Source organism: Acipenser ruthenus, chromosome 17 (assembly GCF_902713425.1).
Source record: "Acipenser ruthenus chromosome 17, fAciRut3.2 maternal haplotype, whole genome shotgun sequence".
NCBI lineage: Eukaryota > Metazoa > Chordata > Actinopteri > Acipenseriformes > Acipenseridae > Acipenser > Acipenser ruthenus.
Genome location: NC_081205.1, coordinates 22,135,430 through 22,149,282, shown reverse-complemented (window position 1 = coordinate 22,149,282; position 13,853 = coordinate 22,135,430). Strand labels below are relative to the sequence as shown.

General features: G+C 42.5%; 1 protein-coding gene across 2 annotated transcripts; it reads right to left on the bottom strand.

Moving 5' to 3' along the window:
* Positions 1-10,033: 10,033 nt before the first annotated feature.
* Positions 10,034-12,759, bottom strand: LOC117423785 (avidin). 2 transcript variants are annotated; one of them, XM_058990126.1, is made up of 4 exons: positions 12,394-12,759; positions 11,815-12,030; positions 11,490-11,607; positions 10,034-10,279 (listed from the first exon to the last, which is right to left on the bottom strand). In XM_058990126.1, exons 2-4 carry the CDS (start codon positions 11,975-11,977, stop codon positions 10,246-10,248), a joined length of 315 nt encoding a protein of 104 aa, XP_058846109.1. In that variant the 5' UTR covers positions 11,978-12,030; positions 12,394-12,759; the 3' UTR covers positions 10,034-10,245. The 2 variants fall into 2 exon arrangements, with proteins under 2 accessions (XP_058846109.1, XP_033895869.3); XM_034039978.3 differs by having other exon boundaries at positions 11,815-12,019; positions 12,394-12,746.
* Positions 12,760-13,853: the final 1,094 nt, after the last annotated feature.

The following is a 13,853-nucleotide window of genomic DNA, read 5'->3' as shown; positions in this document are numbered from 1 at the left end:
AACAATTAAAAGTTGTCAGCAAAGATAATAAAAACTGGTCAGGATTCCAAGCTGTGCAGCTAAAGCACTTGCTACTAGACGAGTCACTAATATGGTAGGTGGAGTGGGTGCTCGTTTGCTGGCCAGACTGTGTAATATTAATGTTTTGCTCAACAGGGTTGTTGTGTAGTATGACTAGCTGGAAGCTGGTAACTGATTAGTTGACCACATTGACATTGTTTACTGGTAATGTTACCAACTTACATTTCTGAGGTATACTCACCAACCTGAGGGGAATTGTAAACAGGGTGACAAACGGTCAAAAAGAAGACTTACTATAATAGAATTAGAGGCATCTTTTTAGTTTTGAAAGGCCAAATAAGGGATTTTAGGGCCATATTTTCAAAGAATTCACTCCAGTCATTAACACTTGTTATTTGAAAGGAGGAAAACGCCTATTGACTTTAGAAAAATGGTATTAAACATCTACCGGTAAGTAATAGAAATGAAGTCCTTTCAAGCACTCTCAAGTTTATTGTTTCTTAGTTTTATATATTTCTGTTGAATTTTCATCTTTCAAAAATATGAGTTAAAGACAAGTAAATATGTGCCAATGATTACCACCTCTAATGCATTACTGTACCTATTTTTTGATGTGCCAACCAAGCATCTGCAATCAGCCCAATATCTCATGTTCCACATTTAGAGAGATACTGATTTGCAACAGGGAGATGCAACTTTATACCCCCTTCAGTCACTGCGTGTATAATTGTACCATGGTACGTTTCCTATCTATGTATCTATTTTAAAATGCACATTTTTGGCAGGGCAACTTCTAGAATTCCATAGAGTTCACAAAAACTATTTTCAGATTTCTGAAAATGTAATTTAAAAATCGTGACGGAAGGGACTATATTACACACCACAGGACTTCTGTAACTCTGGTTTGCGTATTTAGTCACACGAGGGACATTTACACAGAAGTGAATGCTGCCTATCACAGGTGCATCTATTTTATTATTTTTATCCAAGACCTGCAAGTAAACTCTTTAAAATGTTTCTGTAAAATATTTTCAACAACACAGCAGTCATTCGAGTTTCTCTTTTCTTTCTAAGAAGGAAATGGGTTAAAATAGCCAATAATGAAGAGACCTTTATCGGTCCTGAATGAACAGCTTTTATATTAGGAGGTCACTTGGTGACCTGACCTCAACCTTTCCAACATGATGTAGGCGAACTGGAAAAAAAAAGGTTGTTTCGTTGAGGACATGGTATAGCATTTGTGAGGAAAAAAAATAAATATCTTGTTAAAATGGCGTGGGGGTAATAAACAGTTACATAATAAAGATCAATGCAGTTTACAAATATTAGCTGGTCTGCGGACTAGTGTAGCGGACAGTGCAGGACAATTCCGGTTATTTATATGCACAGTTTAAACTTGATTGAGAAAGCTGCAAGTTAATGTTTTTTCTCTTCCCCCATCTCTTGGTCAAAGAGAGACAGAATCAGCTTTAAATCTGAGTCGTAAAAATGTCCTTGCGTAATCACAAACTGAAATCTCTGCAAACAGGCAATGCTGGACATTGACAAAAAGCAGGTCTCTTCCTCCCCTCAAGAATGCGGAGAGGGGGGGGAGAGCAGTAGATCACCTTTGACAAGACAAAGGAACTTTGGTCGAACTGTCAGTCAGGAGCTGTGGACGAGCTAACCAATGTTTAGACATGCTGCGTGATGTTAAACACCACCCATGAATTCAACGATCCACTCAAGATGGGTTGGCGCTTAATTCAAAAGACTGGGACAGACAAAGAAGCAAGGGTTCTGAGGTCTGAATTGAGATCTGTTCTCCGAGGTCAAAAAGTTCTGAAGATGGTCTGAAGGTAAGAAAGAAACTTTGAAGCAAGCAAGGAGAATAAGCTTGAAAGTCATGGGAGAAGTCTGAAATCAGCTTTGAAGAGGGCCCTGCTCTCTGCTCTGCTAGAGACTGAACCAGGAAACTGCATTGATCTGAAACCGGGTGTGAAAGGGTGTGGGTATTCACTGACACAGGGGACAGAAGTTGTAGTCGAAACACAGCACAGGTGCTCAGGTTTATTTTGTTTAATCTTATGATTTGTACTGATTTCTTTTAGCCCGCAGAGGACGCTGTTGTCCGTGATCTGGCTACCAACTATGGTATCCAGACCCTACAGGAATATCACGGCAGGGTACTCGGTACAGTTCAATTGCACTCGCAGGTGCTCAAAAATAATGAAAAAACAAAAAGGCAAAAAGAAACAGCAAAAATAAAACACAGTAAGGAAAACTACAAAATAAATGTGCTGCACTTTGCAGCATGATTATCCCCAGTCGCCGTTACCCATACGACCCAGGCCTCTGTCCTAATCTAGGCTGTTTCCTCAGCTGACTTAAAACAATATCGGGGTCTGCCCAAGGATTCCCCACTTTCTCTCTATTTCCTTAAATGATTTTTTTTACGTTCTTGTGGAAGTTTTCTCCCGTCCTTCCACGGTCTTGCCGAGCAGCGCGCCTCGACTGCACATTTTACCGCGAGACACTTCTTCTCGATGGTACTGTAGTTCTTCTCGTGGAGAAGGAGCTTCCTGCTGATATACAGCACCGGGTGCTCGCTTCCCCACTCCTCCTGAGACAATACTGCCCCGAGACCTGTGTCTGACACATCCGTCTGCAGGGTGAACCTCTTGCTGAAATCAGGACTGCACAGCACTGTTTTGCTACACAATCTTCGCTTCAGAGCGAGAAAGGCCCTCTGGCACAGCTCCGTCCACTGAACCGTATTTGGGGCAGCCTTCCGGGTGAGGTCTGTCAAAGGCGTAGCAAGCATGGCGAAGTTCAGAATGAACTTCCTATAATAGCCAGCTAGACCCAAGAAAGAGCGCACCTAGGTTTTGGTCGTAGGGACCGGCCAGTCAGCCAAGGCTTTCACCTTAGCAATCAGCAGTCTGATCTGGCCGCTTCCTACTCAATATCCCAAATACTCCGACTCACTCTTCCCAATGGCACATTTCTTTGGGTTAGCAGTGAGCCCAGCCTCCCGCAAAGATCGCAACACCGCCGCTATCTTACACAGATGACAGGGGTCAGGGGTATCTACCAGTGCCCCTTTGTTAAATCCAGTGTCGTCATAAAATGAGCCGTGCCTAGACGCTCCAGCAACTCATCTACCCGGGGCATGGGATAAGCATCGAACTTCAATTTCTCATTAACTCACCTGAAGTCAATGCAAAACCGAGTTGACCCGTCTGGCTTATGCACTAAAACAATATGACTGTTCCAGTCACTTTGGGACTCTTCTATTACCCCCAGTCTCAGCATCTCATCAATCTCCGTTTTTATTACCTGTATTTTATGCTCAGGTATACGGTATGGCCTCTGGCGAACTGGCACCCCCGGCTCAACTTCAATGTGATGATGGGCTACTCGAGTCTGCCCTGGGACAGGAGAAAACACATCAGGAAATTCCGTCACCAGTGCCCGAGCCTGACATTTCTGTGTTGGTGTCAGATTGTCTGCAATCTGTACCGACCCTGTTTTCGCCAACACAGAAAGATCAGGTCCCAGGTCTGTGACGTCATCTGCCTATGCTACTACTAACGCCTCCTGTTGCATCCAGGGCTTCAAGAGGTTAACATGATAAATGTGTTTTTCTCTCCGTCGCTCCGTCTGGCAGATCTCATAATCCACCGCACCAATCCGGCGTGTAACCTCTAAAGGTCCTTAGCCAGAAGTTACGACTGAGAACTGGGTAATAAGTACCTTATCCCCCGGCTGGAATGTGCATAACCAAGCTCCTCGGTTGTACTGTGTCTCCTGTCTGCGCTGAGCCTGCAGCAAATTGTCGTGTGCCCATTTTCCAACAGACTCAAGACGTTTGCGCAGGTCCAACACATACCGGACTGTTTTGGTCGAATTATCCTGCTGTTCCTCCCACATCTCTCTGACCAGATCAAGTACACCCCGGGGTCTCTGCCCATACAGCAGCTCGAATGGCGAAAAGCCCATGGAAGCCTAGGGTACCACTCTGATAGCAAAGAGAAGGGGAGGAATCAGTTGGTCCCAGTAACGCACATCACTATCAATAAATCTATGCAACATGTTCTTAAGGGTCTTGTTAAAACGCTCCACCAGACCATCGGTTTGAGGATGAAACACCGATGTCCGAATGGTCTTAATTCCCAAAAGCTTACATGTTCAGTGGATTAGTCGGGACATAAAGTTGGTGCCTTGGTCGGTTAGTATTTCTTTGGGGATCCCGACTCGGGAAAAGAACTTCACAAGCTCGTTGGCAACAGATTTGGCCGAGGCGGGGAGGAGAGGAATGGCCTCAGGATAACGTAATCCAAAATGACCAACAGGTGTGTGTATCCCGCCGCACTCCTCTCCAGCGGCCCAACCAAATCCATTCCAATACGCTCCACTAGGGGCAACGGCACCAGTGGGGCCCGTGGGACGGCTCTAGGACTGGCCTTCTGACACTCCCCACAATGTTCGCAAAAACGTCTGATGTCAGCGTCCAGCCCCATCCAGTAGAACCTTGACACAAGCCTTGCTTTAGTCTTATCCCTTCCCAAATGACCAGACAGGGGAATAGCATGAGCCAGCTGCAGCAAATCCTCCTTAAAGGGCTGAGGAATGAGCAACTGGTGACGCACTTCCCCGGTCTGGGGCAATTTGTCAACACGGTACAGGTCTCGAGCAATTTCAAAGTGAGGGTACATGGCGGCGCATCTGGGCTAGATCACTCGACCATTAACCACCGCTGCTTGGTCAAAGAGCCTGCCCAGCACGTTGTCACGCCCTTGCTTGAGTCGGAAGTCATGAGAGCGAGCTAAAAAATCAGCTCCCATGGCTTCCAGCTCGGGATCAGGTCGATCCTGAGCGGAGGCAGCTGAGCCAGACCCCTGCGCTAGCTCCGCGGCCTCCCCCCCAGACTCTTCACCAATCACCCCCACCTGAAACTTCTCAGACCCCCTCCACTGCCAGCCCTCATTCTTAGCAGCCCGGCACTCCCATTTAGTTTTACAGGGTTTAAATTAATAGCAAAACCACTCCGGGCTACGAAAGAAAGATCTCTCCAATCACTTCCTCTTTCTTAGCCAATAAGGAGGACGGGGCCATTAGGGCAGCAAACCAACTCTTGAACTGCCCATAGTCCTGTCCCAGAACTACCGATACTGGCAATCGAGGACACAACCCCACCTGCACCTGCGTCACCTGCTGGCTAATTTTCACCGTTATGCTAACCTTGGGATAAGAACGGACATCCCCATGAATACATTTAATATGCACCTGTCCCAATATTTGCTTATGCCCCAGTGAGATTAGGCTCTCCTGTACTAGGGACTGACCACACCCTAAGTCCAAGAGAGCCTGGGTTTTTGTACCATCCACTGTCACAGGAATAACAAAACCTGTCTGCTGAAGTGACTGAAGTAATTGAACATGCTTACCTGGTCGCCTGGTCCCGCCGACACCCCCCATCCAAATACTTGTCTACCCCTTCCCCCCAGTCCCTTTGCCCTCTCCGGGGCCAGTGGAGGGAGTGATACAGTAATTGTGCTCCTTCCAGGCAGTCTTGCTGGTGTTGGCTCCGCTGCCTGATACTGCTCCGCCAACTCGACCGCCTGATCCAAAGTGGCAGGTGCCAGGGCCAAGCACTCCAAAAAGCGCTCCACCACGATCACCTCCACCAACCTGGCTTTGGTGCCCGCGTCCAGGTTTAGACGGTGGGCGATGGTTTTGGGATGCTCCTCTGCCGAGAAACGTTCCTCCCGGAACTTTCGCTGATATCCCTCTGGTGTGGCCCCCACGTGATTAAGGATGGCCGCTTTCAGCGTGGGGTAATCCATCATCCTCTCAGGAGATAGCGTTCTCGCTGCTGCCTGTGCCTCCCCTGTCAGCTGGGGCAGGAGGTAGCTAGCCCACTGTGCCTGAGCCCACCCGACAGAGGTCGTCATGGCCTCGAACACCTCTAGGTAGGCTTCGGGTCAATCAGCGGCCATCATCTTTTTCGGTCTCTGCAATCAGGGATCAGGACCTGCTGGTCTAGCAGCCCCCTACACCGCAGTAGTTAGGGTCTGGCACAGCAGGTCCATCATGGCAGCAAACTGGACGGCATCCATTTCTGCTCCGTTTGTGGGTGCACTGCTTTGTATGGGCAATGTCAGTGAATCCCACTTCTCACACCACGTGTGGAAGGGTGTGGATATTCACTGACACAGGAGACAGAAGTTGTAGGTGAAACACCGCACAGGTGCTCAGGTTTAGTTTAATCTTATGATTTTACTGATTTCTTTTAGCCCGCAGAGGGCGCTGTTGTCCGTGGTCTGGCTACCAACTATGGTATCCAGAACCAATGGGAAAACCACGGCAGGGTACTCAGTACAGTTCAGGTGCACTCGCAGGTGCTCAGAAATAATGAAAAAATGAAAAGGCAAAAAGAAACAGCAAAAATAAAACACAATAATCAAAACTACAAAATAAATTTGCTGCACTTTGCAGCGTGATTATCCACAGTCGCCACTACCCGTACGACCCGGGCCTCCGTCCTACACTAGGCTGTTTCCTCAGCTGACTTAAAACAATATCAGGGTCTGCTCAAGGATTCCCCACTTTCTATTTCCTTAAGTTATTTTCTTTACGTTCTTGTGGAAGTTTTCTCCCATCCGTCCATGGTCTTGCCAAGCAGCGCGACTGCTTGCTTTTTGTATAGGTCTAAAGGGGCAGAGCTGAGGAAAGAACAAAGTATTCATTTTTAGGACCAGCAATCCCCCCAAGACCCGCCTCCCAGCCACTCAGAGAGGGGGAAAGCTCACACACCCTCTTCCCCACCTCTCTGTGTCACTGCCAAGACTGGCAGGCAGATCCCACGGGACTGCCGTCCTCTTCCTGCAGCATCTCCCCCAGATCTCCCCCTGTTACACCGGGTCTTAGTTTTTATGTCGCAGCATGAAACGAACTGAAGCAAAGCCAGCAGTTATGCCTCTGGAAAATCCAGAGTGTTTGCAACAAGAACACTGTCACAAACTACCAAGGTTTTCAATTGCAATGCATTCTTTGAACCGAGTTACATCCAGTTGGAAATCGTCCGACAAGTCAAGATAATGTTGCAAGACTGTTGGAAATCAACAAGCTGCCTATCTTTTGAAAATAACTATTGTTTTGCTGAGAGCTGATGTAATATTTCAAGAACAACCATCTCCTTTACTTTGGGTGAACATCAGATCCAGCGAGAGAGGAGAAACTACAGTGTTACTATCACCACTACAAGATCGACGTCTTTGTTGAAAACGATAAGTATTCAACATATCAAATATAAAACATTGTATGACTCGAGAAATTAACCATAGCTAATTCTATGAAGTGAGTGGATAAACTGTTGTAGTAATAGAATATAACTTACTGTTTTGGAGTGTGCAAGAAATGTATTTTTTTGTTGAAATGTGTAATTCAATAGAGTTGCCTAATACATGCAGATAATTTGATCATTGCCCCATTTCTGAGTTAATTTGAATATAGAATCAATTGAGGTTGATAACATATTGTTAGTTTGGTAGATGACGTCTAAACTAAATTAACGCGGTAAAACTAATTTCATAACTGAGTTATTGCAATGTTGGATTCCGTTCTGAATGGGAAGTTGCATTAATTATCTTGCATTTTGATATGAAATATCATATTAAGTCAATGAACTGCATACCATTCACAAAGACTTCTAACCAATAGCCTTTTCTTTCTGTAATATTAGATTAGTTGTGCACCCTTTTTATTCTTAAATAAAATATTGCTTTATATTTCAGACACATTGTGTGAATGTCGATTATTGTCAGAGGAATTCAAGTTCTACATGATACCGAACTCAAATAAGGTTTCATTTCTTTCATTTTGATGTCCCTGTGTGACAGGAATGACGAGTGGTGACGTCACGGCAGAAGCAGGAAGGACAACTGACACCAGGTACTGCAGTTCAAAAAGGCTTGCGCCGTTTTAATTAAAAAATAAATAAAATATTTAAACACAAAAACACTTGCTCACAGAGCAAAATAAAAGGTTCAAACAAAAACAAATCACGAACACAAAATATATAAACAAAGGTCAGGCTGGGCAAATAGCTGTCACTGATCCTTTTACTTTCGTTTTAGTTTCGTTTTTGTTTTCGCTCTTGCTCTCCTCGCTCTCTCTCATACACTCCTCTAAAACACCCACCCGGAACATGGAGAGCTGCAGGCTTTTTATATTCAGGTGACCATCTCCCGATTAGCAACAAAATTAATCACTTAATTAATTCGGGAGATGGCCACCTTCTGCATGAGTTTAATTACTACTGTGGATGGGACTACCCATCCACGCTACAAAACAAATCGGCTACGCCGTCAAAATGCAAAATAATAAAAAAACCCTTGCGGCGCTCGCCGTCATATAAATACAACTAAATCATAATAAACAAAAACAATAATCTGCACAGGGGCGGAGGGGACTCCGTTCCAAAAATAAACAAAACAATGTACAGGGCTGCTCGCACTGTTACACCCTGAATGGGCGACTATAGACTTATTTAATTTTAAATAAATTGTATACCTAAAACACTATACCAGTAAGTATAAATAGATAACTTAGTGGCTTATGCCAATGAGACAAGACTGAAATAGGCTGACTGGCAAACAAAAACGCTACGGATGTAACCCCTGTTCCCTGAAAGAGAAGCTGACCAACAACCATACTTTGGGGATATGCCTGCCACAGGTCAGGTATTCACTGAGGATTTTATGTCAGAGCTGCATCTGACACTCATGAGCGAGTGATGCGACCTCTCAAGGTTTGTTGGTCGTGTTCTCTTTCAGGGAACCGTGGTTACATCTGGAAAACACCGGCAGAGCTCCACCGGTCTGTGTTTCGGACGCAGGCAGTAGCATCCACAACACAGCTATTCCCACCGTTCCCTGATTTTATGGAGGAGGTATGCTCCTCTTGGGATCAACCGGCATCAGCGCCAAGTATTTTGAAGCAAGCTGCCCGACTTGCTTCATTGGAAGGCGCAGAGAAGCTGGGCTTGGCAGGATTCCACCCGGTTGACTCCACCATTGCGGCCCTCAATGTGCGGTCACAGAGACACATTTGAGGAGGGCTTTTGCAGCGGAAGCGCAGGTGACCCGCCTGGCTAACACGGCGGGTATTCTCACTGCATATTTAGATGGCATGCTCACGGGGACCCCGCTCCCAGAGCCTGTGGCCACCGAGCTCCGCCTCCTCTCCAGTATGCTGCTCCAGATCACCGGTCTTCAAGGGCAAGCCCTAGGCCAGCGCTTGGCAAGCCTGGTGGTAGCTCGCAGTCAGGTATTCACTGAGCATTTTATGTCAGAGCTGCATCTAACACTCATGAGCGAGCGATGCGACCTCGCAAGGTTTGTTGGTCGTGTTCTCTTTCAGGGAACTGGGGGGTTCCCTTTCAATTCGAAGACGACCAACAACCATACTTTTGGGAAAGTATTTCAAAGCCGTCGCGAGGGAGCGTGAGTGGACAGCAGATGAGGGACGTCTCACTATTGCCAAAATAATGTTTGTGGTGTGAGCGTACAATCTCAAGGACCCTTGTGCCTAATGAAGGCACAGAGGGATCTACTAGGATCATGGTCTATGCAACACATATAGGAACCCACAAATGCTCTATCAAAAAATGCTATTGCCCATGACCTCTGACCGCTCCAAAAGGTCAAATGCAAAACTTGCTTATAACTCTTTAGAGAGTGCAGATAGGGTCATGGTTATTATGGAACACATATAGAAACCTATAAACTTCATAGCGGTGTAGAGGTCTATGGGAAGTAATGTACACAACTGAATGAAGCTCATTGGTCACATGGACACCTTGGAAGCCATAAAGTTGCTAGCAACTTCTAGTTATTATTATTATGATTACATTTTCTGTACAGACTGTGCTCAAAATAATATAAAAACTACTTTTGTTTGCCCTAGGAATAGAGAATATTACCATTGTTGTTTATTTCATAACACTAAATAAATAGATACAGATACATGTATTTTAATGCTTTAAATTTAATGAACAATGGAAAAACAAATCAAATGAGATCAGAGAGAGAATGTCAACAGATATATTGCATTTAAGTATCTTTAAATTTCATGATGAGAAGAAAGAGTACAAAGGAGAGCAAATTATTTCAGCCTTTTTTGATAACATCGCTTCATTTGCGATCTTCATTTCAAAGTTCATGATGAATTTCGTTTTCTTTAGATCAACCGACGGAACACATTACTGCCAACCCTGTTTTACAGATTGAGAGAAAATAAACAGCGTTAACAAGAGTCATTTTGGGCAGTTTTACAACTGAACATTTAGACAGGAATCTAGATGCATCTAAATGTAAAACTAATGTTATGTTATGTTATAACAATTTGATAACCCTGATTCTATTAATGTATAATATTTTTGGCCGTGTTTACCATACACAAAGATATACTGTAATCTATCAAATAACATATTTTTTGCTCAGATCCTGTAAATCCATAAATATTTGCAACCAAAATATTTGGCCAATCACACCCATAAATAATTTTGTCATGGAGGTCACGGAAATCGTGAAAATCGTGAATTTGAACAAAAGTCAGTGAAATCTTGGAAATGGATGTAAAAACACATTTTGTTAGGCACTGCCTTTATTTCCTGTAAAAATGCAGTATGTCAGCCACTGAAAATACAAATATGTGAGTATCTGTAAATTGTTTGGTTGTGTGTGCACACAGCATTTATGTGTAGCTATGCAGGTGAGGGAATGAGATTTGTATTTTGTTGCTGAGCAAGCACGTAAATGAACACTGATCGTTACTGTAAACTATGAGGCGGAGTTCATGAAAAAAAAATCATTCATTGTATCCACAACTATATTGAAATGCTGGCACATATATTGAATTTTGTTTGCACGTGTATTGGTTTGCTGACACATGTATCGGTAATAAAAAACATTATTTAACATGCTGATTTTGTATATATACACATTATAAAGCTACATTATTTTGTGACCTTTCCATGAATTCTTTTTTTTTTCTGCCCCGTGAAATGTACTAAAAATCACTGTGCCAAAATCGTAGCTGTACCCATAAAACCTATTTTGCTGAAAACCTATGTTGGCGACCTGTTGCTATATACAAAGTATGTATTGTTAGTGGAATTTGATATTCGTGCCAAAAACGTTTGCTTTTTTTTCACAAGCGGAAAACGCATAATAAAATAATAAAAGGGTCGCAAATATTTATGTCTTTACAGAACTCCACCCCAGGCCATTCTAGAGAGAAGTATTTGAATATACAAAATGCAGTTATTGCATTACAATGAAGCAAAGGCAAGTGGTGGAATAAATAATTTTATGTAAAACTAGCAAAAAACAACTCAGAACTGTCATTTATAATTATGTACTGTTATAGCTGTATACTCGTTTTACTTGCTTACAAATAGAGCTTGACTGTCTTCGTATTACCTGGTTGACGCCCAGTTATCATCACTGGATCCTGCTGTCGCTTTGAGCAGCCACATGGTTTCAAGACGTTCACCACTGCTGTCAACAAAGCACTGGCCAGTAAAGGCTGTTATAGAGTCTGCAAAAAAAAAAACAATAAGTGACAAAAATACAAAATACCATGTTCATTAAAGTATATTTTCCGACTAGCCCTAATGTTTTTAGATTTAAATTTCAGCTTTATGATTCTGAGATGTTCCAAGTTGAAGTTTGGCAGAGTTATACAAGTGCTCATTGTGCTAGGAGTTTCTGATATACTGTGCAATGGACAAAAGTATTGCTTTACCTGAGAAAGTCCAATTAACATGGAAAGCAAATATCGGCTGAGAAGAAGGAACCATAACTCCAGAGATGGGTGATTTCTTAATTTCCACTTTCTTTTGTGTTGTCACTGCAGTTAAGTATGAGCCAGAGAAGTATCCATTTTTATCTATCACGGAAATAGTCATGTTGGATCCAAGTTCGTTTTTCCATTTTCCTTTCAAATCACACTGAAATGACACTGATTACTTACAGACTTAGATTGATAACAATTTCAAAATGCATGGATTTTCATGATGGATTCAGGACAGTCTGGACGGCAATCTGCCCCTTACTTTAGGATATATGGTATATATTGTGAATACATAAGTACTGTTTATATTCTTACAAAAAGTATGTACAGGTTAGTATAAGGTAATGTACATATAAATAGAACAAAGGAAGATGTTTTTATAAAACATATCAATAAAACGTTGACAATAAAGATGTATTTACTTGCTTGAGTCAAAATGTGTTCTCTCACAATGTTTGAAGAACATTACACTGTATAATTGCTATTACCAATTTAAGACTTATAGTTTTAAAGGATTATAAAATTACTTACCTTTTCTGCATTGCAGTTATATAATGCAACTTGAAAAAGCAAAATAAGAGTCGAGAAAATAATCATGTTTTTCATGACTGAAAAGGAACCTTTTTGGAATTCGATACCAAATGCTTTTTCATTCGCAAGTTCTTCAGTCTCCTAGAACCACTGTTTATATCCTTCTCGTTGGCAATTTATTTGTTCATTACAGCCAAACCACGTGGATGGGTTGTCCTGTAAGATTAGAGCTAACCTTTGAGATTGGCGAATTACAGATTGAAGTAGGAAAATAGTTTAAGTAGGCTAAGTTGTGTGTGCCGCCAGTTATAACCGTTAAATTGTGCTAATATGGAAGTGCCTCTGTTGCTTGCACAAACCTAGTTTCGACATTAACAGTAAGCCCTAGCCAAACCACAGGCAGAGTGTACGTGACAATCTGAACGAAGAAATGGGACTGCTGACTGTACCTTAAGCTAGAACAGGAACAGAGCTAAACCCCATATATGGAAGACAAAGATATAATGTTCTAAATGGAATGCCATATATGGCAGTAAAAGACCAACTGCTGTAAGGGAGGTTATCGCCTCTGCGGATGTAACATATGAAATGCCTATTCTTGTACTGTATAAAAAAGACTGCAAGTTGCAAATCGGGCCTTGTGTTGTACCACAGGTGTAACCTCCCGGGCTCGTGATTAAAGCTTTTCCTTACTACAAAGACAACGGACTGGTGTGCTTTCTTTCCCCCTACTTCACAGATAATAATGCATATAACAGCGATACACACACGTACCCGAAACTGTGGAAGATATATGACATGGTTGAAAATTTGTGACACAAGTTTTCTGATTTATATGTACCAGATAAAGACGTTCGCAGTGGTGTTTTTTTGTTACGTTTTTTTTTATAGTTATAGTTATAGTTATAGTTATGATTTTTTTTTTATTTTAGTTATAGTTAGTTATAGTTATTAGTTTAATTTTATTTATAGTTATTATTACAGTTTACTAAATATAATTTTAGTTATTATTTTGTTATTACAGTTAACAGAGTTGTGATGACCTTGAAATCTGTCGAGGTAAAAATAACTTGGGTAATGCCAGGCTCTACACCTCTTCACAGTAAACTCCTTAGGATAGCCAACCACAAAAATGTATTGATCAGAGATTACCATTTGCTAGCCAAGTCTTGCTGTACAGCCCTCCACACACTTTAAAACTAGTCCAGTGACCTACCTTGGATGATGTTTGAAATTTCATGACACATTTTTTTAAACAAATCTCCCAGCAAAAACAACACCAACCTAAAATTACTCTTTTCACACTATTAGAAATATGTGATATTAAAAGGACAAGAAGAATAGAACTTATAAATATGAATAAGTAGATGGGTTTATACCTTCATTGAGACATGTGTTTGGTTCACTGCTACTGAAGTTAATGCTGAGACTGCTGATACTGATGCTACAACTGGAGCTGG